General features: G+C 46.6%; 1 protein-coding gene and 1 long non-coding RNA gene across 12 annotated transcripts in view; one reads left to right on the top strand and one right to left on the bottom strand.

The window, feature by feature from the left end:
• Positions 1-1,080: 1,080 nt before the first annotated feature.
• Positions 1,081-18,184, bottom strand: LOC306801112. 7 transcript variants are annotated; one of them, XR_013773988.1, is made up of 7 exons: positions 16,880-16,998; positions 13,334-13,414; positions 12,484-12,591; positions 8,232-8,312; positions 7,044-7,139; positions 5,831-5,921; positions 1,081-3,859 (listed from the first exon to the last, which is right to left on the bottom strand). It is a non-coding gene; the product is annotated as an uncharacterized lncRNA (long non-coding RNA). The 7 variants fall into 7 exon arrangements; XR_013773989.1 differs by having other exon boundaries at positions 1,081-5,133; positions 13,334-13,452; positions 16,880-16,986; XR_013773984.1 differs by lacking the exon at positions 7,044-7,139 and having other exon boundaries at positions 13,334-13,452; positions 16,880-18,184.
• Positions 18,185-19,806: 1,622 nt separating this feature from the next.
• The window catches only part of ARHGEF5 (Rho guanine nucleotide exchange factor 5), a 33,282-nt gene continuing 31,259 nt past the window's right edge, over positions 19,807-21,829 (top strand). For 2 of the 5 annotated variants that reach the window (XM_079303778.1, XM_079303776.1), the window contains exon 1: positions 20,481-20,982. Coding sequence is in view for 1 of the 5 variants with exons in the window: in XM_079303774.1 (XP_079159900.1) it covers positions 19,844-19,945 (102 nt within the window). In the remaining 4 variants the exon portion in view is untranslated. Of the gene's footprint in view, positions 19,946-20,480; positions 20,983-21,066; positions 21,620-21,829 lie in introns of those variants that run through there. The other 3 variants (XM_079303775.1, XM_079303774.1, XM_079303777.1) reach the window with 3 other exon arrangements.

Below are 21,829 nucleotides of genomic sequence, written 5' to 3'. Positions count from 1 at the left end.
GTGAAGAGAACAACTGAGACAACAGGAGAATATGGAATTGTGAGGGAGCTTGTGAAGGCTGTGCAGCAGAGGAGGGGCTGCAGGACAGCCCCATGCTGGGCACTGCTGGGGCCACACCTCAAATCCTGTGACCAGTTCTGAGCCCTTCACTGTGAGATGGACACTGAGGGGCTGGAGCATGTCCAGGGAAGGGAATGGGAGCAGCAGGAGGGGCTGAGGGAGCTGGGAAAGGGGCTCAGCCTGGAGAAAAGGAGGCTCAGGTGACCCTTCTGGCTCTGCACAACTCCCTGATAGGAGGGGACAGCTGGGGGGTCAGGCCCTGCTCCCAGGGAACAGGGACAGAATGAGAGGAAATAGCCTCAAGCTGTGCCTGGAGAGGTTGAGGTTGGACATCGGGAAGAATTTCTTCACTGGAAGGGGCTGCCCAGGGAGGAGCTGGAGTCAGCTGGAGGTGTTGAAGGAAAGCCTGGTCTCCAGTGGGATGGCCTGGGGGCAGCAGAGCTCTTTGGGGACTTTCTCATGAAGGCATCTTCTCCTCCAGGCTGTGACAGAGATGTGTCCCTTCTCCTGGAGACTTGGTCCCAAAAGGCTTGGGAGGAGCAGGGATGCTGTGGTGCAGCAACATGCCAAGGGTGGGAGCTGCCTGAGTGGCAGCTCTGCCCTCACCCACTCAGGGCAGAAACCTTCCAAATGCTGCCAGGCCTGAGGTACAAGGTGGGGGAACTACTGTGTGACCACACCAGGTCCCCTGGATTCCAGACAGCTGGACATGGTGATGCTTTTGGCTCATGTTTCACTTTTCAGTCACCTCCTCCCAACACGCCCCAGGCATGGACTGGAATTGTGCAAGGGGTTCCAGAGGTAGTTCTGCATCCCAAAGCTCAGACATCCTCTTTGCCTGGTGCTAGAATCAGATGCCATTTGCTACATGGCCAAGATGCAGGTGTTTTCTCACCCTTCCTCTGACAGGTGTCTGTCCCTTCACATCAACACTCAGGGCATTTATTTTCCTTTCTCCTTGCCTTTTGAAGTGCTGTGTATACTTAGCGATGCACTATAAATTAAAAGGATTTGCATGAATTTATTTCTAAGATCTTTATTAATTTATTTTGAACTATGCTAAATTGAAGTGGCCTTAGGGCTCCCAGCTGTTCCCCAGTATCTAGGATGGAATTGCTCACCAGGCTAAGCACATAACTGGAGTTCCTTTCCACAGCCATTGTTAGTTTTGCCTGTTCATTGTCACTTGACTGAAATAATTAATTTCCCCTGGCCTGTCTGCCCTTTACTTTTTGCGGTCATGTGCCCTTCCTTTGCTGTTGCAGAAGTTATAGGCTATGCTCCTCTTCTTCCTGGGATTTAATCACTTTGTGGGCAGCATGAACTCATGAGACAAATTCAGAAGGTATTGGGGATGTGCAAAAAGGAAAGAGCCAGAAGGTTTAGTTTGACAACAGCCACCTTGCTGGCTTCTGTACCAGCAGCTCCTTCCTCAGGACCAGTGGGAAAAAGCAAATGAGTTGTTCTAATTCCAGCAGAGCATCCCTAGTGTGCTCCATCCCAGACCTGTGGTCACCAGCTGGTGCCCAAATGTTCCTGCCAGCTGTGGGATGTAGAATAATGTACATTTCTGTTGTGCTAAGAGTGCTCAGATCCTGCAGTGGGACTGTGGCACTTTAGAAATACCTGAGAGAGACAAATGTATGAATGACATCTCTGAAATAAAATCTGTCACCTCGGTGTTGTTATCTTGACTCTCTCCCTTCTTTCTCTTCCCTCCCTTCTTTTTATTACTCCCTTCCCTCATTTCCTTTTCTTTCTTTCTCTTCAGAGTGAGTTCCCATCAGTTTCTCAGCCCAAAGAATTTGGACTTGAGTGACATTCTTAGAACTGGTCTTAATTTTCCCACATTTCTGAAAGAATCTGAAAAGCTAGAGGAGGGCACTTGGTGCTCACCATTCCTTATGAGGGAAAGTGGTTTGTCTTTTTTTCTCTGCAGTGACACACCATCCTGCTGGTAGAAGAACCTGGTTCTGAGGAGGTTGTTTTCTCAGTGCCACTGGGGTTATATGGGATCCAGTTTTCCAGTCTGCTGCTGGGGAAAAAAAAATCATATAATAGTGATGACTGAAATACAGCTTTTTACACTCTTTGCTTCATTGTGACTGAAAATACAGATTTCTGTTGATCTTGGACAAGAGATGTGTTTTGTGTAATTTTTTAGAAGCCTATTCTCTAAAACATTTTTGAGATATATCAAATGAAAGTGTCCCTGCATGCATTTTCTTTCAGGCTCTTTCTTCCTCACCTCATCAACACTGGTCTGAATAGCCATACACATCAGCAAGAGCCCCTATCTCTGACAAAAAAAAGGGAAATACAGGAAATTTCAGGAGACTGAGCGAAGGGAGGCCAGAAGAGGAAACAGGGACAAGGTCAAGGTGTCCCAAAGCATTTTGCCATTGCAGTGCTGAGTGGCTGAACCAGGCCACCACATGAGGGGAAGGGAGAGAGGAAGGGACTGATATGGGATGAGCAGCTAGGAAAGAAGACTGTAGGAGGGCTGGACTTCCTGAAGCTGCTGTAGATGTAATTTGGGGGTGATAGCAGCTGCATGGGAGAATGGTCACCACTTTCCAGACCCCCCCATTGATCCCTCATGCCTGGACTTGCTTGTTTTTACTTTCCAGAGCTCTTGCAGTTGCCCTAATGCTCATGTGTTGCCTTGGGCCATTTTCTGCTCTGTCTCTCCCTCCAGCTGACCTTCCCCACAGGGCTGCTGAACTCTGCCTGGCTGTGGCTGAGCTGTTTGTGCTTTCCCTCTTCAAGCACAGAGCCACAGTAGAGACCTCTCTGTTCTTAGTATTTCCCCTCACAAAATGGCAGCCTGGCCTTGCTTACCCCAGAGCCCCTCCAAGCATGCAGAATGTGCCCCTTTTACAGATGGCAGAGCTTTTGACAGGCCTGTGTGTGTCCTTCCATTTCCCTTTTCCCAGCCTTGGCAGATTTTTCCAGTACTGGGACTGGGAAGTTTCTTCCCACAGCTCTGCACCTGGCTGTGTGCTTAAGTTGATGCCTCTTTGCTGGTCAACTGCTTTCTTTTCTTGCCTGATTTCTTTAACAGATGACCTTTGGATTTCTCCTGATGCCTTCAAGGCAGAAATAACAAGCAAAACAAGAAAAACAGAGTTTACATATAGTACACATTAGAGGGATTTCAGGCATCTTCCCAATTCTTTGGACATATGATCAAGCCTTTATGTGAATAAAGGGTGAAATAGGAACCACAAGGTGCTTTACTGAAAAAAAAAAAAAAAAAAGTATTTTAACAATTACTGGGAGAAGGGAAGTAGCAATGGGAATGCAGAGAGCAAGGGGCTGAAAAATAACATTTTTCCTATGTCTAGAGAAGGAAGAATAAAGATCAATTAACACAACTCCTCATATTCTTGGAGGGGTGAAAAAAGATGGCAAAATATGATGATATTTGGTCTGGACCCTTGAATCCAAGTTCCCTGGCATGGTCAGCCTTGATGTTACCTGTCAGGGCTGTCCTGAGGACATGGGTTGCTGTGAAAGCACTCAGGGTTTATGTCAGGGCAGCCACATCCTGCCCTAAGCTTCAGGTACTTGCTTTCCTTTGGCGAATTTGGGATGCAGCTGCCGATGTGACTGAGGGTTTCACTTGCATCTTCCACCTCGTTGTGACCACACCCACGAATGCATGTGGAGAGAAAGTGAATTCCTTTCTCTAGAAATGTAACCTGAGGAGATCCTGAAGCTCCTCAGGCTCTGAGTCTCTGTGCTTACCACCTTTGCCATCAGTGCTCAAGTCAGTCACCTCCCAGCAGGAGCATTCCTGGGGAGAGAAGCAGTGAAGTGCCAAGTGAGAAGCAGGAGGGAAAGAAAAAGGAAATGACTGGTACTTAAGAATACTCAACCCAGGAGGCATGAACCATGAACTGAAGAGATGCCAGAAGAAACCCAGACACTTGGAATAGAAGAGAGAATGACTAATTACAGATGCTTCCTCCATGTCTGTGAGTAGGTGAAAGTGATGTCACTGCTGGTGTGATCATGGATGTTAGTGCTGGCACATCACAGCAGTGGCATTGTTTCTCTAGAGCAGAGAAGAGGAATACATCTTCTTCTGGAATGCATCCACAAATTGTTACTTCGCTGTGTACCATGAAGCTGTCTGGGAAGAAGGCTCTTTTATTTCCTTTCCTAGTGATAGCACAGCCCCCATATTTGCAGTACCCTTAAAAATCTGGGTAGCTTTCTCCCTGATCCCCAGAAAAAACAACATCCATCAGTGGAACAGCACACACTGCCACTAACTTCTGTTTCAAAAGCATCATGTGAAGGACTGCTTAAGCAAAGTGTGAAGATGTTTTGTGCTGCCATCTGGGCACAGTGTGGTTTGCTCTTGTGTCCCTTATGAACATGGGCAAAGGATTCCTGCCTCCTCATTCCCCAGGCTCCTTCACTGCCTGAAGGATTCATATTCCTTGTATTAAATAAGTATTTCTGAGGCTGGGTTTTCATGACATTCTGAAATGGCAAACAGCTTTCACTGATTTGTGACTGCAGATTATCCTGGATGGCTAAAGCTCTTGCCATCCCCAGCCACACCACTGGGTTATTTTTAATTTGGATTGCTTCCCTGATCCAGTGCTCAGCACAGCTCCACAAACTGCAAGGCTGGCACAAGTGAGGGAAAACTGCAGTCTGGGGTTGGTGGTAACAAATATCTCATGATTCCTTAAGTTGGTAATGCCATCATGCAATCATTCCATCAAACAGGAGCCTCAAGAGAGCAGCAGGGAGTTAAGAGAATTAAGAACAAAGGCATTAGACAGAAATGTGCCCATTTTTGCACACGAGGAGTATCTGCAGAGGGGGTGCAGTTCAGGAATCTTTTCCATGTGGATGTCACACAGCTGGAATCGGTGCTCATCTCTTGCTAAGCACCTTCAAGGAGTGCAGCTGCCAGGTTTGTACTACTCTGCTCATTCCATTGGAGCTCTGGTTCCACCTCCTTTTCCTCCAAAACCCTCATCTCCTCCATGTGTACTTCTGGTCACTTCCTCCTGAGCTCTATTTGTGGTACCAGTGCAGCTCTGTGTGCAGCTGCAGCACTACGCAGAGTGAAATTTCAGTGGCTGAAAAGTAACAGTTTCCCACTCTACCCTTGGTTATTTTTAGCTGGATCAGTTCCTGATTCAGTCCATTGTACTGACATGCAAACAGCTGTGTCAGTGTGACAGGAGGAAAATGTTTGAGGGAAGCAGAGGAGAGTCTTAGCCGAGTTTAATCATCATTGGTACCAAATGGCAAACCACAATCATGAATGATTGCTCTAAATGCCTGGCAGCAGTTATTTAAACTTCTCTACAGCTCCCTGTCTTACTTCTTGTGTAAGAAACAAAGCCTAGGGAACTTCCCAAGTCGGTGTCACAGAAGGAAATGGCCCTGTGTCTGGTATAGCTGTCCCTTTCTGCATGAATCAAGGCAAGTGGAATGCAGGGAGCCTGAACTAGTCTGATGGCAGGCAAAGCAGCCAGGGTTCCTCACAGCTTCCTTACCTGTTGTAGTTTGGCCAGCCTGTACATTTAAAGGTCAAGTCCTGCCAGGACACCAGCCATGAGCAGCTACCCAGAAGTGTGCAAAATGTGTTTATAGTGGTCAAAAACCATGCCTGAGACACATGCTAAATACTGGCCACTACCAAAACACAGTGATTCTGACACAAAGATGGAGAGTACAATTAAAAATGTAGAGATTTATTCAGAAAAAAAAAAAAATCTAATCAATTAAAGTCACTTACTGATGCACATGACATGCTCCTTGGTGCCTGACCAACAGTTGCTGTAGGCAGGGAATGGTGGGAATATTGTTCCATGAAGACTTTGTTCCATCTACAGGCAGAAACAGAGAAAGGATTTACAGAATAGAATGGCATAAGTTGGAAGGAACTTTTGAAGGTCATCTGGTTCACACCTCCACTTTCCACTATCCCAGGTTGCTCAGAGCCACATCCAACCTGGCCTTGAACACTGCCAGGGATGGGGCAGCCACAGCTGCTCTGGGAAACCTGTGCCAGGGCCTCAGCACCCTCACAGGGAACAATTTCTTCCCAAAATCCAATCTAACCCTGCTCTCTGTCAGTGTGAAGCCATTGCCCCTTGTCCTGTCACTTCAGACCCTTGTCAAGAGTCTCTCTCCATCTTTCCTGTGGCTCCCTGCAGGCACTGGAAGGCCACAGTGAGGTCAAACAAAACTATTTTGAATCTTTTAGGCAGAAACAGACCTTTAAGGTCATTAAGTTGAACCACTAACCATCTTATTTTGCATGGTTCATCTGTGTGTTTTCCTTTTTTTATGATGATCACAACTGCAGCAGCACTCTGAAAATGTGGACAAAGCCAGCACTTATTTTGGGGTTGTCCCAGGAAATTACAAATCTGTGCAAATACTGGATTTTTTTTAATCTCAGAATTGCATCCAGGGATGACAAGAAGCAATTTCATTTAGGAAATTTTTAAAAGCCTTTCAGTCTTTCAGGTTTTCTATCATATATCTTTCATATATATTTATATCTATAGGTTTTCTACATAAGCAAGAAGAAATACAAAGAAAGGTGTAAGCACAAGGACATGTTTCCCTGGATGATGCATATCATCATGGTAACCTCCCTCCTTGCACAGCCACTTGAAGTTTCACAACTCTGGTTCAGACTAAATACCAATGACCTGATTCATTCTTCCACTGAATTTCACTGTTAATAATTGTAAAAGCACATTTAGTGCCATGACTCAGTAGGCAAAGTATCTCCTGCCCCTTCTGGCTGAAGTTTGCTGTGGCCCACACCCACCTCCAGCAAAGGCTGTCCATAAATGGCTCCATGGCTCCATAAACAGGCTCCTGACACTCACTTTTCCCAAGGATTAATGTCTGAGCTTCCAGGGGAATTTGTCATCAGTACCTGCAACAAAGAAAGCCCCCTCAGTTATGTTTTGATTTAAAACAGCATCCCCTACCTCCCAAAACTGAAGTCATCACAGACACATTGCAAATTCCCAATTTACAAGCTGCTGACTTTTTGGAGGAGGGCATTAAGACAAATTATGAGTGATCTGTGAGAGGTCACAAGGGAAAGCAAAGGTTTATTAGTAGGCCTGCATGTACAGCAGTTGACTGGAAATGCTCAGGGGGTCTGGAATAAAAAAAAAATAAAATATAAACCCTCACATTGCAACCACTTTTGTAGCTCTGAGATCAAAATCATGGAGAGTAAGATGAGAGACCATGTTGTTACCAAATCTTTAATTCCTGGGAGTCACAAGTGGCCAGCATTACATAAAACTTCTATGAAAAATGCATGCCATTCAATGAATAACTTGCATGTATTATGTAAAATATTTATTGAAGACAAATGCAATTCCATGAATAGCTTGGATGCTGCTTACTTTGAATAACAGCATGTTCATCTACTGTAAATTAATTTCTGCTCAACAAAATTACTTTTATCCCTCAGTCTATCACCTTTTTCACAAGTAAAGTTTATGAACACATTTCTACTTTAAAATCCAGCTTTCATAAGAGCCCATATGTGAAAAAGGGCACTGAATGCAGATCCTTAGTTGCTCTTGACAAAGGCTCAGTGGGAGGGGAAAGCAAATACAGAGAGGATAAAGTATCTGTGATGAAGAAACTCTAAACCTGGCCTAGGGTGGGGAGACAACCACAGCAACATGAATTAAAGCTCAAGTCTATGTTTTACTTAGTTAATCTTTACATTAGGGGACCATCCCTTAAGTGAGGTCCCATCTGCAGGTGTTTCTTGGCTGTACTGAAGGGTTAGAGTTGTGTGAGCAACTTAAAAAAGCTGGATCACTGGGTGTAAGAAAAAAAATTCAATTATTCCACCACTTTCCACACACAGGCTCTTTTCTGTTAAGCTGCTCTGCACATAGACTTGGAGTTTACAACACTACACATGCACATATAAAATCTCTTACAGTATACCCTGGTATTGTATAATATGTAATATAACAATATTGGATAGTGCATGCAATAAATTAATCTGCCTTTTTTATATACAGCTAGTAAAACTACAGCTATGCATACACAAATTCCCTTTGACTCTAACTGAACCAACAAGCTTTTTTAGAGAAACCACATCATCTGCATTTCCTGACTGTTCTTTCAGATTGTGACTTGCTCACCTTTTTCCCCTCTGGGCTTCTGTCTTCTCTGGTCTTACAACTTCACTGTTTCTATTCCACACATCCCTTCCAGAAGACAAACTGCAAAATCACAGGAGTGAGACTGCTGATTTTTTGAAACCACAGTTCTCTGACAAATCAGCCCATCCTCATTCTGAGCAAGGATTAACTGATACTTAAAAAATGGTAAAATATTATAAGTCATGACAAACTCAGAATAGATCATCAAACAAAATAAGAAAAGCCCCTTTTCAAATATTGGAGCAGCATTTCTAGGGCATGATTCACCTATTCCTAAGGTAGACACCTAAAACAGGTCAGATGAATCACCATCTAACTGTGTCCATTTCTCCCAAGAAGTTTCAAAATCAAAGAAGTTCAGAAGCTCTCTTTGATCTTAATACGTATTTTCAGATTTGGGGATTAATTTCATGGTGCAGTTTTGACAGACCTGGAGATGTTTTTTTCCTCTAATCTCTGAAGGAAATACAGCTTTTTTTATCCCACTGTCAGCTGCCCATTGGGAACCAGCTGTCTCATTTCAATAAAATACAAGCACATAGAGGAATCAGAGATGAGCAGGTTCATATATCCAGAGATCAGTGCTCCTACAGCCAGGGATCAGTGGCCAGGTGCATCACAGAGTTCTTACTGGCATCCCTGTGATCAGAAGGGGGAAACTGCCTTGTCCATGCTCTTTGGCATTTTAAGTAGTATCTTGTCCAGGCAATAGGATAAAATAATGGTTTGGGGTCATTGAATCTGTTGGGAACATGGGAATGATACAAGGATAATTTGGGGGAGAAGGGTGTTGGGAAGAGATTGAAATAAATGGCAGCAGAATGTGCCAATTTTATAATAAAGTATTAATTAGAATATTGGTAATAATGAGCTCTCTAGGTACTGTTTGTGCTCTTTGGACTGGAAGGATTTGGTGGTGTAGCACTGCACATGACCAGGAATAGCTGACCCTGGAAGCTGGTGCTCCTAAAATGAAGGAGATGACTTACACCTGTTCTTTGGCAGCTCTTCCTCCTCAGGAGTTCCTGAAATGCTCACACTCCCCAGAAGATGGGAATCTCTTTCCCCTAGGAGAGTCTCCAGAGCACATTACCAGAAATAAATCAGAAATTAATTAACTTCTCCTATGAAGACAGGCCTAGAGAGTTGGGGCAGCTCAGCCTGGAGAAGAGACCTTATGTAGCCTTTCAATATGCACAGAGGTCTTACAAGAAAGATGAAGACAATTTACAAGTGACAGGATGAGGGGGGATGTTTTCAAAGTGACAGAGGGTAGATTTAGATTAGCTATGAGGAAGAAATTATTGTGAGGGTAGTGAGGCCCTGGTGCAGCAGCTGTGGCTGCCCCATCCCTGGCAGTGTTTCAGGCCAGGCTGGATGGGCTCTGAGCAACCTGGGATAGTGGAAGGTGTCCCTGCCCATGAAAGGGGTAGAATGAGATGAGCTTTAATGCCCCTTCCAACCCAAACCATTCTCTGATTCTGTGATCTGGGAGCCCCTGAGGAGAGAGCTAGTGACTTTCCTGAACCTGGGAATTGAGGACAAAGCCCCAAGTCCCACAGGGACTCTGGTTTCCTGGCAGATGCACAGGAGTGAGCTGCACATGCTGGTTCCTGTGCTCAGCAGGGCCTGGGGGCCTGGCACCTGTTCCCAGCACCTGGCCCAACAGGGCCCCCCACACCCACACAGGAATCCTGGCCAACCCCACTGCAGGGAGCCCCTGGGAACAGCTCCCCTGCAGCAGCACATGGCCGGGGAGAAGCAAGGAGCCACCATGGCACGGGACAGGGAAGAGCACACAGCCAGGCTGGTGCAGGCTGGGTGTGGGAACACATCTGCAGTGATAAGAGGTTTGCAAAACAACCTCTAGGAATAAACCAGGGAGCTGGGCTTATTGAGTCTAGCGAAGGCTGGAAATAGGGCAAGACATGATAGTGCAGTTGCAGTACATGAGAGGCTGCAACTAAGGGAGGCAGGGATTACCATGCTGGAAGGACAGAGAAAAGATCTAACCAACTTAGTTTCCAGGAAAAAAAAGTAGACAGGAGAAAAGAACAAGAGTAGATGTTGCAAAACCTTTCTCTGCATAAACCAGAGATGGAAAAGATAATCTGGGAGGTTGTGAAACCCCCAGCACCAGAAGTTAACCAGACATCACCATGCTCTCTCAGTAGAGGATGGACTACCAAGCTATCCCCCAAGATAGCCTCTGGAAAGCAAAAATCCATCTACCCTTTTCAAAAACAAACTGAAAATCATCCATGCATGTCATGTGGATCATTAAATATATGGGTGATGAGTAAAAGGTTTCACATTTGGGTAACAAAGCTACTATAGATTTACAAATCCTGATTTCAATGCAGGCATTTAAATTTGAAATATTATTTAGATAGAAAACTTTGATCTTTCCTCTCAAAGAAACCTGCAGTTGTTGAGCAGGTAAATGCTGCCAAGACCTTTTAGTGCTATTTCTGTCACATGGCAGCTCCTTCCTGCAACCAACCTTTCTCTGTTGTCTCCTGCTCCATGTAAAGAATCAGCAGCCACTTGATAATCTTGTGGCGAACTATTAATCCTGTTGAAATGTCTGTGGGCTGGGCCAGTCTCACAGATCATAGAGTCATCTCTCCACCATCTGATGATATAGGACCATAAGATACCTCAGGCACTGGAAGAAAGACCATATGGCTCTTTTGGGATCCACTGCACAGAATACTCTCAAGACAGAGAGGCATTCCCAGTCCATCAGGAGCAATTAAGGCCACCAGGACATCTTATGGTAATGGATAACCTAAAGAGCTGGGGGGTTTTGGGTTGATGAATGGGCATCTAAGCTGAAACAATCTAGGCAGATTTCCATAGGGCATATATGTGGAAAGGGTTTGGATGGGAATTGACCTGACTTAGGATCAGCTGGTTGACCCTAGAGAAAAGCCTGATCTGTTTGCTCCTAGTGAGAAGGGCTGGAGCCAGGATTCACCCCTTCCTTACTCAGTATTAATGGAAGTACCTCAGCAGGAAACCAGCCCCTGAATGAAACGTGCTCCCTGTGAGACCTGCCAGAAAGCCATTCCAGCAAAGAGCTGGGATAAAGGCAAAGATATCCAAGCCACTGCTGGGAAACCTGCAGGGAATATGAGGCACAACCCCCAGAAGTACAATCTGACAATTCTCCAGGGCACAGGGGTAGTAGGGGTTGGATGTAAGTACCCTACTAAGATGACGGACCTCATTTGGTTTTAATAAGAATCACTAACAAAAGAGGGGGAGGTCCTGGCAATGGAACATCAAATATCTACTTACAGTTGTGACAAAGTTAAACAATATTTGGTCTTTGTTTCTTTATTATCTAATTCCTTGGAGACTTCAATTCATGTGTCTGAGGAGGTGTGAAAACGTCAAAGAGAAAGAAGAGTCTGTGACAATGCATGTTGACCACAGGACAAGGATGTGGCCCCTACCACAGCCACTTTACACCCTGAGCCTCCACAGTAATGCACAAGTTTTTTGCTGAGGCAGAAACCCCACTCTTTTTATAAGGTCATTCTGCTTTAATGTTTTATTTGCTGGATTATTCTTGTGCTGCTCTTAACTAAATACAAAGAAAACGAAAAATATCACACAGTGTGAATCACATAAAAGGCCCTTTTTGTATGTTAAGAACAAAAGCTCAATTCATGAAAAGTGTGCCTTTGCTCAAAGGAAACAATCCTGCTTCAGTCTGCCCTTCCAACAGCATCAGAACTCCAAACAATGCTTTCCCACCCAGTGTGCATGATTGTATTTCTATACAAGCTCACATCCATCCTATGGGAAAGGTTGCTTTTTCCAGAACTGGGGGAAGTGAGTGAGTGGCACAGGGAATCCACTCTTAGTGTACAACAGGCCAATATCATGGAGGTGATTCAGGAATCTGTGCTCATTTTTCTATTATGAGATTGGTTATCTAATTAAAGGACTCATGTCATGTAAGTTTAGGGCCTCCAGGAAAGCCACCATGGGTAGCTAAAATCCTAGAGATTTTATTTTTTAAAAAGGTGAAACTACAATAAAATGGTACACTTGAACACTCTGACGGAAAGCCTTAATAGCAATCAAGTGCCCAATCATAACACAAACTACCTGAGGGTGGAAAAGAGAAGTTGCTCTCTAAACCTGCTGGTGTGACAACCACAAACATAGAGGAGCAGGTACAGCAAACAGAATGGTGTTTGGGCTCATGTTCTCTCACCTGGATGCAGCCAGGAATCAGCATCAGGAACAGCTTCCCATGAGGGGGCACTACACTATCACACATCCAGGCTCGGAGATCTCCACCTCCACGACTTGTGCAAAGACACTGAACAGAGAGGGAAGCACATTTCAGCTTTGTTTATCTTCATCTGCAAAAACTAAGATGATGAAAAATTACTCTGTTTATCCTGTTCAAAGCTACACTACTATGTGTAATTCTATTCACCAAGAGAACCAAAACAAAAATCCCAAACACTACATCTGGAATGCAGGGAGAATTTGGAATTTCTGAACTTCTAAGTGCTTGACTTCACAGCCACTGGAAGAGGACCTTAATAAAAACTAAGAACTTTGTGCAATTTTTTAAATGAACAGGGTTATTGGTGAATGGGACAGATTAATTTGTGGGCTGGATTTTGTTTCTTGAGGAGGAAAGTGAAGGGTAGGCCTGAGTCATTACTATTGACCTACACCACAAGCAACAACACTTAAATGGACATTATCATGTGAGCATCTCAGCTAGAAAGAAGCAACTTCCTGGCACAGTGGTTTCCAAGTGCAGAGGGATGGGCAGGAGGGGGCTGGGGTAGAGGCAGCTGTTCTGAGCACGGGGGGAAGCTGAGTGTCATCCTCCCACCTGGCTGGACACTCTCAGGTGCTACAGCTGCCTATATTGGGAAATGCCTGCACACCTGCAGCCCCTACACAGCCACATCCTCCCTTTCAGCTGGAACCAGAGGAATATTTGGCAACCCCCTCGAAGGCAGCTGCTTTCATTTCTGCTCTCCTTGCTCAGTTTTGTAGAGGTCCCAACTATTTCAGCAGGTCTGGACTAGAATGAAGAGTACTTGCAGTAGTGTGACTTTGTCCATATTCCACCTTTCCCTTACAGCAATTTATTTCTAAAGTTCATAGCTGGAGCAGAAAGTCTGAAGAAACAACCACAATATAAGTGGCCTACCTGAATCTGAGAGAAACAGAAAGGCAGAATTAAGTATTCTGGATGTTCTGGTAGTGAATTGATCAGTTTGTTCAGAATCATTTCTAGAGAAGCCCTTGAGTGGCACCCCCCACTCAGCCCAATTCAAGTTATTGCCATCAACACCCATATATAAAAGTACAGAGTAAGACTGATGGAGTTCTTGCATTTCCAAATGGAGTGGAAGTATTTTAAGAGTCCCAGTAATATGCTCCAGGACTTCTCCAAGGGGAAAAGCTGACGGGGGAAAGCTCATTATCCCAGACCCTCCCTCTTTAGGCTTTTTCTCACTGCTAAGGAAGGAAGGGAAACATCAGTGTGTGAGGTGCAGGTAAAGGGCAAGGCTGAGACTCCAATCCAGCAATTACCTGCACATGGATGTGAAAGGTAGCATGGGCTGGGCAATAATTTACTGCAGCATGAGGGCTCTGCTTCAGATCTGAACAAGCATTTAGCTGCGACAGAAGAATCACGGAAGGATTTGGGGGAAAATCCAGCTTTTTGCAGAGTTCAGAATCCCCCAACACAGAAATGGAAGTACCACAGAAACCAAAAGCTGCCTCCCAAAGGCTCCCTGGGAGCTGCAGCTGGGAATTTCAGTCTGGGAAAGGCACCTGCCAAGAACAAGTAACTTGGGGCATTCTTTGCGTGGAGCATCTCAGGGCAGAAAAAGGATAAATCCAAAGATTTCCTTGAAATTGTAACTTGGAATTGCCTATATCAACTGCTGTAAAAGAAAAGCTGTTTGGAAATGTTTGCATAACCGGTTCTCATTAAGATTTTCCAAAATCTGTGTGTAGTATTTCTGGACATATCAATGCTGTGATCCTGGATTACCAAAAATTAAAACTTTGGATGATGGAGAAAAGGCAAAGCCCACTAAAAGCTATCTTCCTCTTTGTCTGACTACTCATTCCCCCAGTACACTTTTTTCCTACGTAATGTCTTTCTGCCCTTTTGGAGGCATCTTAATAGCATGAAGTACTGGGGTTTTTCAACCTGCTTTTATTTTTTGGATCCTTATTCACAGGTATTGCTCCTTGTGTTTCCTGGGTATCTTTGATGAATACTCCTCAGGTAAGACCTCCTGATGTGTATGGATTCCAGGCCAGAAATTACTGCAATAATTTTATTCAGTAGAAGACACTGCTGACATTCAGTATAAAGTACCAAAAAATACCCTCATTAATGTTCTTGGTCATAAAGCACCCTTTCCCTGCACTATATATTTTGGAAAAAAAAAAAACAACCAAAACCAACAAACCTTTAAATTCAAGTTTGTATTATTTACCTGCACGGACACTTCCATATAAATCTCCATATACCAATCAGGTGGGAATGTAATATTATACTGCATTACATATCAAAAGTAATTTTTGCAAATTTGGCTGAGGGAAATCCTCCTAAAGAGAGCTTACTACTGTTCCATGGAGAATTCCATCACTAAGTTGCCAAATGCTACTGGTGAGCAGGAGATAGGTTGCTTTAACCACAGTATGTATCATTAAAGGTTGGCTGCTTCAGAGAATAAAACCCTTTTAGTATAGCTCCTTTTTCCAATATTCAAAGGAAGTTCTTGCTTGTGAAAGAAATCTGTATTTTATTAATCCCAAATAGAAGGATTTTAGTGGAGTTGGAGTAACTTTTAAGCGATTTCCTTCTGTATTTTGAAAAAGAATATATAAGCAAATAGATGTGAAGTTTTGAGTCATGTTTTGCTGCAGTTGATCATGTGAAATCTTGAGCAGGAGATATATTGTGGGGATTTCTTCTTTCTTTGATTTGTAGCTATGCTTTGAGCAGTAGCTTGTCTTGCCTTCTGTCCAGCTGATGTTTTTTACACCCTCAACGAAACTAAAGTAACATCTCAGGCAATCTTGCCTGCTTTTGGTGTTTGAAACAGGCCATTCCTACCCTCAATACCATCAAAGTCAGGGACAGTCAACAAAACCAGTATTTGCATGCGTGCAGCCCGCACCTTTCTGAAGCTGTGGCATGAGCAGTCAATTTTCCTTGCTATCAGTCTGAATTGCAGCTCTAAACTGAGCTGGAAAAGCCCATCAGCCTCCCCCAGGCCAACATCCACAAATTCAGAACCACCTCATCCCTTTTAGAATAGGTAGGAGCTTATAATCAAGTTAACTTTGGGCAATGTCAGGCTATTTATGTGAAAATAAAAACATTCTTTTACCACTTTTGTGGCTGACAGGCAGGGACTCTCCAGACTATCCCATAACTCTCATGCCCCTAACAATAGTGTTTGTCTCAATACAGTCCATTTGTTTAAATTTTCCTGGCAGACCCTGTCAAAAAAGGAGAACTTAGCTGTCTAGGACAATGGCCTGACTTGCACATCAGGCCAGGCACTACAAATACTTTGAAAAAAATTGTACAACACACTAAATGGGCCATTCATAATTAATCCATCCAATGTAGACCTTCACTGTAACTGGTACATAATTCATCATGACAAAAAACTATCCCTCCATGGCTCATATGCTGGTATCAATTTGTACAAACAATTCTTACTGCTTTTTATATGGAAAAAAAACCAAAACAGAAACCTGGATGAAGTTGAATAAGGATTATAAAGATATATAATTTGCGATGATTATTTTGCTCCTGGTTTTACTCCCTAACAGCAAACACAGCATTGTCTCCAGGTCACTTGTTTGCTGCAGACAAAGGCACTTGAGAAAGAAATAAGGGAAGTCCATTTTGGTCTGTTCTTGTCTTGGGATGTTCATGTTCTTTGACAGTATGGGTTTTGTCTCAGAGCTACAGTTATTAACTCAGGTTATGTCAGCAATGTGGATTTATAACTAGTTTCACACAGAACAGCATTTCTAGCCATATCACCTGAAGGAATTTCCCAGTTCTGTATTGTCCTAAACTTTTCTGTCACAACCACCTGGAACATCTCCTTGAATAAATTTCAGGAAAGATCCCAGAAATCAGTATTTGTCTGTGTGAAGTCCACAGCTTCTTGAACACCTGGGATAAATGAGGCCACTCCCAGACAATAGCAGTTCACCCTTGTAACTGCATCCACAACTGGCACTGAAGCCGATTTCAGACTGAGACAGACCCAAGCTCACTCCCACAAATGAAGAACTTCCTGTAAACAAACCAAGAAACAAAAGCTAAAAATAGGCCTCCTCCCTAGCTGCTGTCATGTGGGGAAATCAGAGCATGAGATACACCTCAATCTGAAGCAGGGAAGCTCCAACCTATATCTCTGAGGGATGGTTTGCACACTTAAAACAACCTAACACCCCACTGCATCCTTTCTGCCCTACCAGACTGAATCCAAAGGTATGGCTGTAGGCATAAAGAACCTCTTCCAATGAGACAGCTGCATTCAAGATTTAAAAAAAAATATATCGTGCAACTGTGACACTTTTTCTTTTCTTACCTCAGCACCTGCTGTAGCTCAAGAAGGTGCTGGCACCCACAAAAGAACAGAGCACTGGCAGTACCAAAGCTGAGCTGAGGCCAGGGGAGGGTCTGCACTTGTCTCAGCCTGTGCAGTGAAAATACAGTGCTGAGACTGGGACTGTGCTCCTGCAGAAGGAGAGCTGTAAACAAGGGGCAGGAAAGGAGACGACTGAAGGGCCGCTACTGCTGGATGTTCCCAGAGAGCCTTGGAGGAAATGAAGGAAACGGCCGGGACTGACTCACCGGGGATGGGTGTTTTACTTGCTGCTTGTGTAAACTTACTGCAGCTTCCCAGCTCTCTGTTCTGCTCCCTTCCAGTGCTACCAGGGTTGTTCATGCCATGTGCACAGGTTTGCATCTGCTTGGAGTAAGGTACAGCTGCTGAACACACCTAGGGAAGCAAACTGGCTTTCCAAGGAAAGCTCAAGCAGGTGATTTTAGTTTTAAGACCTTTAAACAACTCCCCTCCTCTGCAGTACTTGTGATATGTCAGCAGCTAAACTAAAAGTTACTGTTCTGCCCTGCTGCCTGCCTGGATTTTGGCATGGCCAGCTGTGTGCTCTGCATATAGAACTAAGCCCAGAATAGCGTCTGGGCAGAGCAGAGAGGATGTGACAGCACAGGACTTGAGCAGGACAGGATGTTTACGAGGAGGATGTTGGAGTGGGAGGAGTGGGAGGTTAATGTCCCAGCTGCCCCTCAGCCCCACGATAGCACAAGGCACTGCAGGAAGCAGGAGCACTTCAGGCTACAGGGCTCTGCTCTTGGTGCTGCTGGGCCTCTCTGCAGCAAAGGGACATACCAGGGATATATATCCAGGGATACATATATATGTCTACACCCCAAGGAGGTATGTCCCTGAAGGGAAAGGGGCATACCAGGCACTCAGCTGCTGCAGCCCAGAGTTTGGTGGGCTGAGAGACTCTGCAACCCAATCCACCTGGGATACCCACAGCATGGGACAGCCCTTCTTCTGCTCATGCTGTGCTGGGTTCCAGATGTGTTCAGGCACTCAAACTCTCAGTGCAGCAGGAAGAGAAAACAAGATATCTCAAGGTGTGATTCATAAAACCAAACACAAAACTACTTCTGCAGCTGCTGGAGGTGCCAAGGACAGGGGGAGAGGTTAAGCCCACCTCAGACAACAATCTGCCCTTTTCTGGACAGAAGAGGAGCATTTTTCCAGTCATGATGACCAACTCCAACTTGCTGCCAGCTGCTAGGAACTTAAAAAATGCTGTGGGAAGATGCACAGGCTATTTATATCATGTCCCTGAGGTCTGACAGCAAACTAAGAGAGACATGATCCAGAGTCGGCTTCTGGGAATTTGAAGCATCCCTTTCCTCGCTGCTGACTGTAAATGCAGTGATGTGGAATGGGAATCTCAGCTGCAGGAGCTGATCCACTCTGCTGAAAAAAGGCACCCACACAAACGAATGAAAGGAGTAATTGAATCAGAAGGCAGAAGCAGGCACGAAGATGATTCTGTGGCTGTCTGGGGAGAGCTCTCAGTGCGCCGCTTCTGAGGGGAGTTTTCCTGCCTAGGAGACTCCACACAGATCTCACAGGGAAGGGAGGACTCAGGATTGTCTGGGTGTGGGCTACAGGATTTCTCTGGTGGTTGAGCCAACCTCCTTCTTTCCCTTTTGCTGAAATCTTCAGAGCACATCCTGGAGGATATACACCTGCAAGCCTCAGGAAATGATTAGGAGAAAAAACCAGACTTAGCAAAGAGACAACTCTGTATATCAATTTGAAGAGACAGAATATATAATATTGGTAATGCCTTCCTCAGCTACCCAAGATAATTCTTTGCACATTTTGCAATTTTGGTGAGCAAAGAGCTATATAATATACCATGGCAAAGGGCACCCTCACATAAATCCTGTATCCCTTTAAGCACCTGTGTATACCTACAAAAGACAGAACACCAGGAATTGTGGCTGTGGATTCAGCTTTTTAATGCAGCCTACAGAGTTTTTCTACCAACATCCTGGTCAATTTCTTCAGAATTCAGGTGTTTCATTAATTTACATTTATTTTACAATCTTGGATGCAATCCTGCCTGGGATCCTCTATAATCTTATAAAGCCTAGGACAACCCAACACCTTCCCTTGAACCCAGCTGCCTGCTGGGAGGAAACACAAAGGGCTCACGCACGTGAAGTCAAGGAGTGGGAAAACAAAGAGACTCGGATAAACAAGAGAGCTTAAAAAATAAGAAGCACCTCTGATTCTTAAGCTGGTCCAGACACCTGGGTAGGTCAGGTGCACTCCAGAGCAAAGCATACAAGTGCTGTGTCCAAATCTGAGAGGGTCACAGTTACTACAGATTGACAGAATTGAACTGGAAGGGACCCACAAGGATCACCCAGTCCAACTCCTGGCCCTGCACAGGACCCCGCAGCAATCCCATCCTGTGCATCCCTGAGAACGTTGTCCAAACGCTCCTGGAGCTCTGTGGGGCTGGGTGCTGTGACCATTCCCTGGGGAGCCCAGCACATTTTGGAGGAAGCACTTTGCCTAAAATCCACCCTAACCCTCCCTGACCCAGCTCCAGCCGTTCCCTGGGTCCTGTCCCTGTCACACAGAGCAGGGATCAGAGCTGCCCCTCCTCCTCCCCTCGTGTGGAAGCTGCTGTGAGCTCTGACCTCAGTCTGCTCCAGGCTGAACAAACGGAGCGACTCGAGTGGCTTTCCCTCTGGGACCTTCACCCAAATCCTTACTACTGAATTAAAGGAAAAAAAAAAAAAAATCAGGAAAATACCTTCCGCTGGTGTCGGGGGCTGCGGCCCGCCGTGTCCGCCGCGGCCGCCCTGCCCTGCCCTGCCCCGGCGCGCTGCCGTCGGAGCGCGGCCGCCGGCCCTGCACGCCAATCAGGGCGGCCCGCCTGCCTTCCTGTAGGTGTGCCCGGCTCACCTGGAGCCGCGCTCGGCACTCATGACATACCTGCGGCCCCGCGCAGGGCGGCGGCGAGGCGGCGGCCGAGGGGCGCCGGGGGGGCAGCGCTGGCCCCGGCCCCGCGATGTGAGCCCGGCGCAGGTAAGGGCGGCCGCCGGGGGCGGCGTTGCCGTGTTCCCGGGAGAGGCGTTGCTGCGTTCCCGGGATCGCCGCTGCCGTGTTCGCGGGAGAGGCGCGGGCCTGGCGCCGGATCCCCGCGGAGCCCGGGCCGGGACGGACGGAGGGGCGGCTGCCCCGCGGGGCCGGGGCGGGGGCGACGGGCGGGCTCCGGGAGCGCGGGGCGGACGGGCTGGGGGGACGGGACGAGGGGGAGAAGGAAGGGGAGGGAGGGCGGCCGACCCACCATTTTAGGACCCGAGGGGGACGGGAGGAGGGATCTCCGGGGAAGGAGAGCGTCGCTCCTCCCGCGGCGGGCCCGGTGCGGGTGTGCGGTGCGGGCGCCATCGGGGCGCGGAGCTCCGCGGGGTCGCGGCGGGATCCCGGTGCCCCCCGAGAGGGCGGCGAAAGGGGCTCCGCTCCGCCCGGCCCGGGGCAGTCCCGGGGGGCCGCAGCCTGGGCCGGGGGCCGCAGCCTCGGCGGGGGCTCCGCGCCCCGACGGCAGCGCCCGTCCCGCCCGCCGCCCCCCGCTCCCCCGCCCGCTGCCGGCGGCAGTAAGGGCCCACAGCGCAGGCCCCATCCCAGGCTCGGCTGCCAAGCAGCAGCAAGAGCCTCTTCCCGCAGCAATGGTGCCTCCCACGCAGGAGCGAGATCCCACGTTGTTCGCCGGGTTTTCGGCTCCCGCCGGGAGCTGCGGCCCGGGAGTCGCGGGGGTGCTGTGCTTGAACTCTGGACACCTCCTTGTTTTCCTCCTCGCCTCGTGACTTGTATGGCCTGTCACGGAGGGAAGGCAGAGGAGCGAAAGGCGAGATCCCTGCCTGCTGTTCGCTTTCTGCCTCCTTCCCGCAGCCCGGCCACCGCAGCAGCTCCGATGGCAACCCCAGCGCCCCAGCCAACCTGCCCGGGGGGGATTCGGAGCTCCCACGGCTCTCGCCTGGCCCACCGTCCTCCCAGCACCCATCTCTGTCCTTGCTCGAGGCTTCGTTTATTCCCAGATATTGGTTAAGACTGCGTCAAACCTGGTAGGCATTATGGGGTCAGAGCTCTCAGCTCAGCTCAGCTCAGCTCATCCCTGTTGACTTGTTGCCGACTTTGCCAGGATATGGATGCCCATGTATTGACATCTCCTGGAGCTGGGTGCTTGGTCCTCCTGGACCAAGCCACACGTGTAATGTGTTGTTGGAAGTTTTGTGACCTGATTCCATGGTGTTTTGGAGTTTCTCATAACCTAAATGACTTGGAGATGGCTTGGATAAGGGCAGAGTACTTTTAAAGGGTTGCACCGGAGGGAGGTGGCTTGGTTTGGAGAAATAATGTATGGGTGACCCAGATTTTAGAACTGCGCCTGAATTGGGCAAGGAGGAGGCATCCATAATCAGACATGTAACAAATCTGAGTTGTTCTTAGTTTTTGTTAATGTTAGGAAGAGCTCAGCTGGCTTTTGTGTAGAACCTAGTTTTGCGTTGTTGGTTGAGGGTGGCATTTGTCCTGTCCTGCCTGTACAGCAGCCTCGGGGTCTGGGTAAATCTCAGTGGGTTTATATGGTCCAGTCGCTTGTGACAGCAGGTGACTGGGTTTGAGGTTGATGCTCCTACTCTCTGAAACAGTGAGATTGAAATACTTCCTCTGGAAACCTCCTGTGCATCCTAGATTTTGATGGTAAGAGTCTGTTTTCTGTTTTGCAGGTCTTCTTTTTTTTCTTTTTTTTTTTTTTTTTTCCTTTCCCATTTCATTGTGCTAACTTTGGATGGTTGCTCTTGTGTTTGTTCTGTTGAATCTTATCTTTTTGTATGGTTCACTTATTTCATGTGCTTTCTAGCAGGAAAGAGCTAAATTATGCTATAGTTTTTTGATGGTTTTTTCTTTCTT

This window comes from Erithacus rubecula (assembly GCF_903797595.1).
Source record: "Erithacus rubecula genome assembly, chromosome: 4".
Lineage (NCBI taxonomy): Eukaryota > Metazoa > Chordata > Aves > Passeriformes > Muscicapidae > Erithacus > Erithacus rubecula.
Note: the sequence above shows the minus strand (reverse complement) of the source record. Positions and strands in the feature narration are given on the sequence as shown.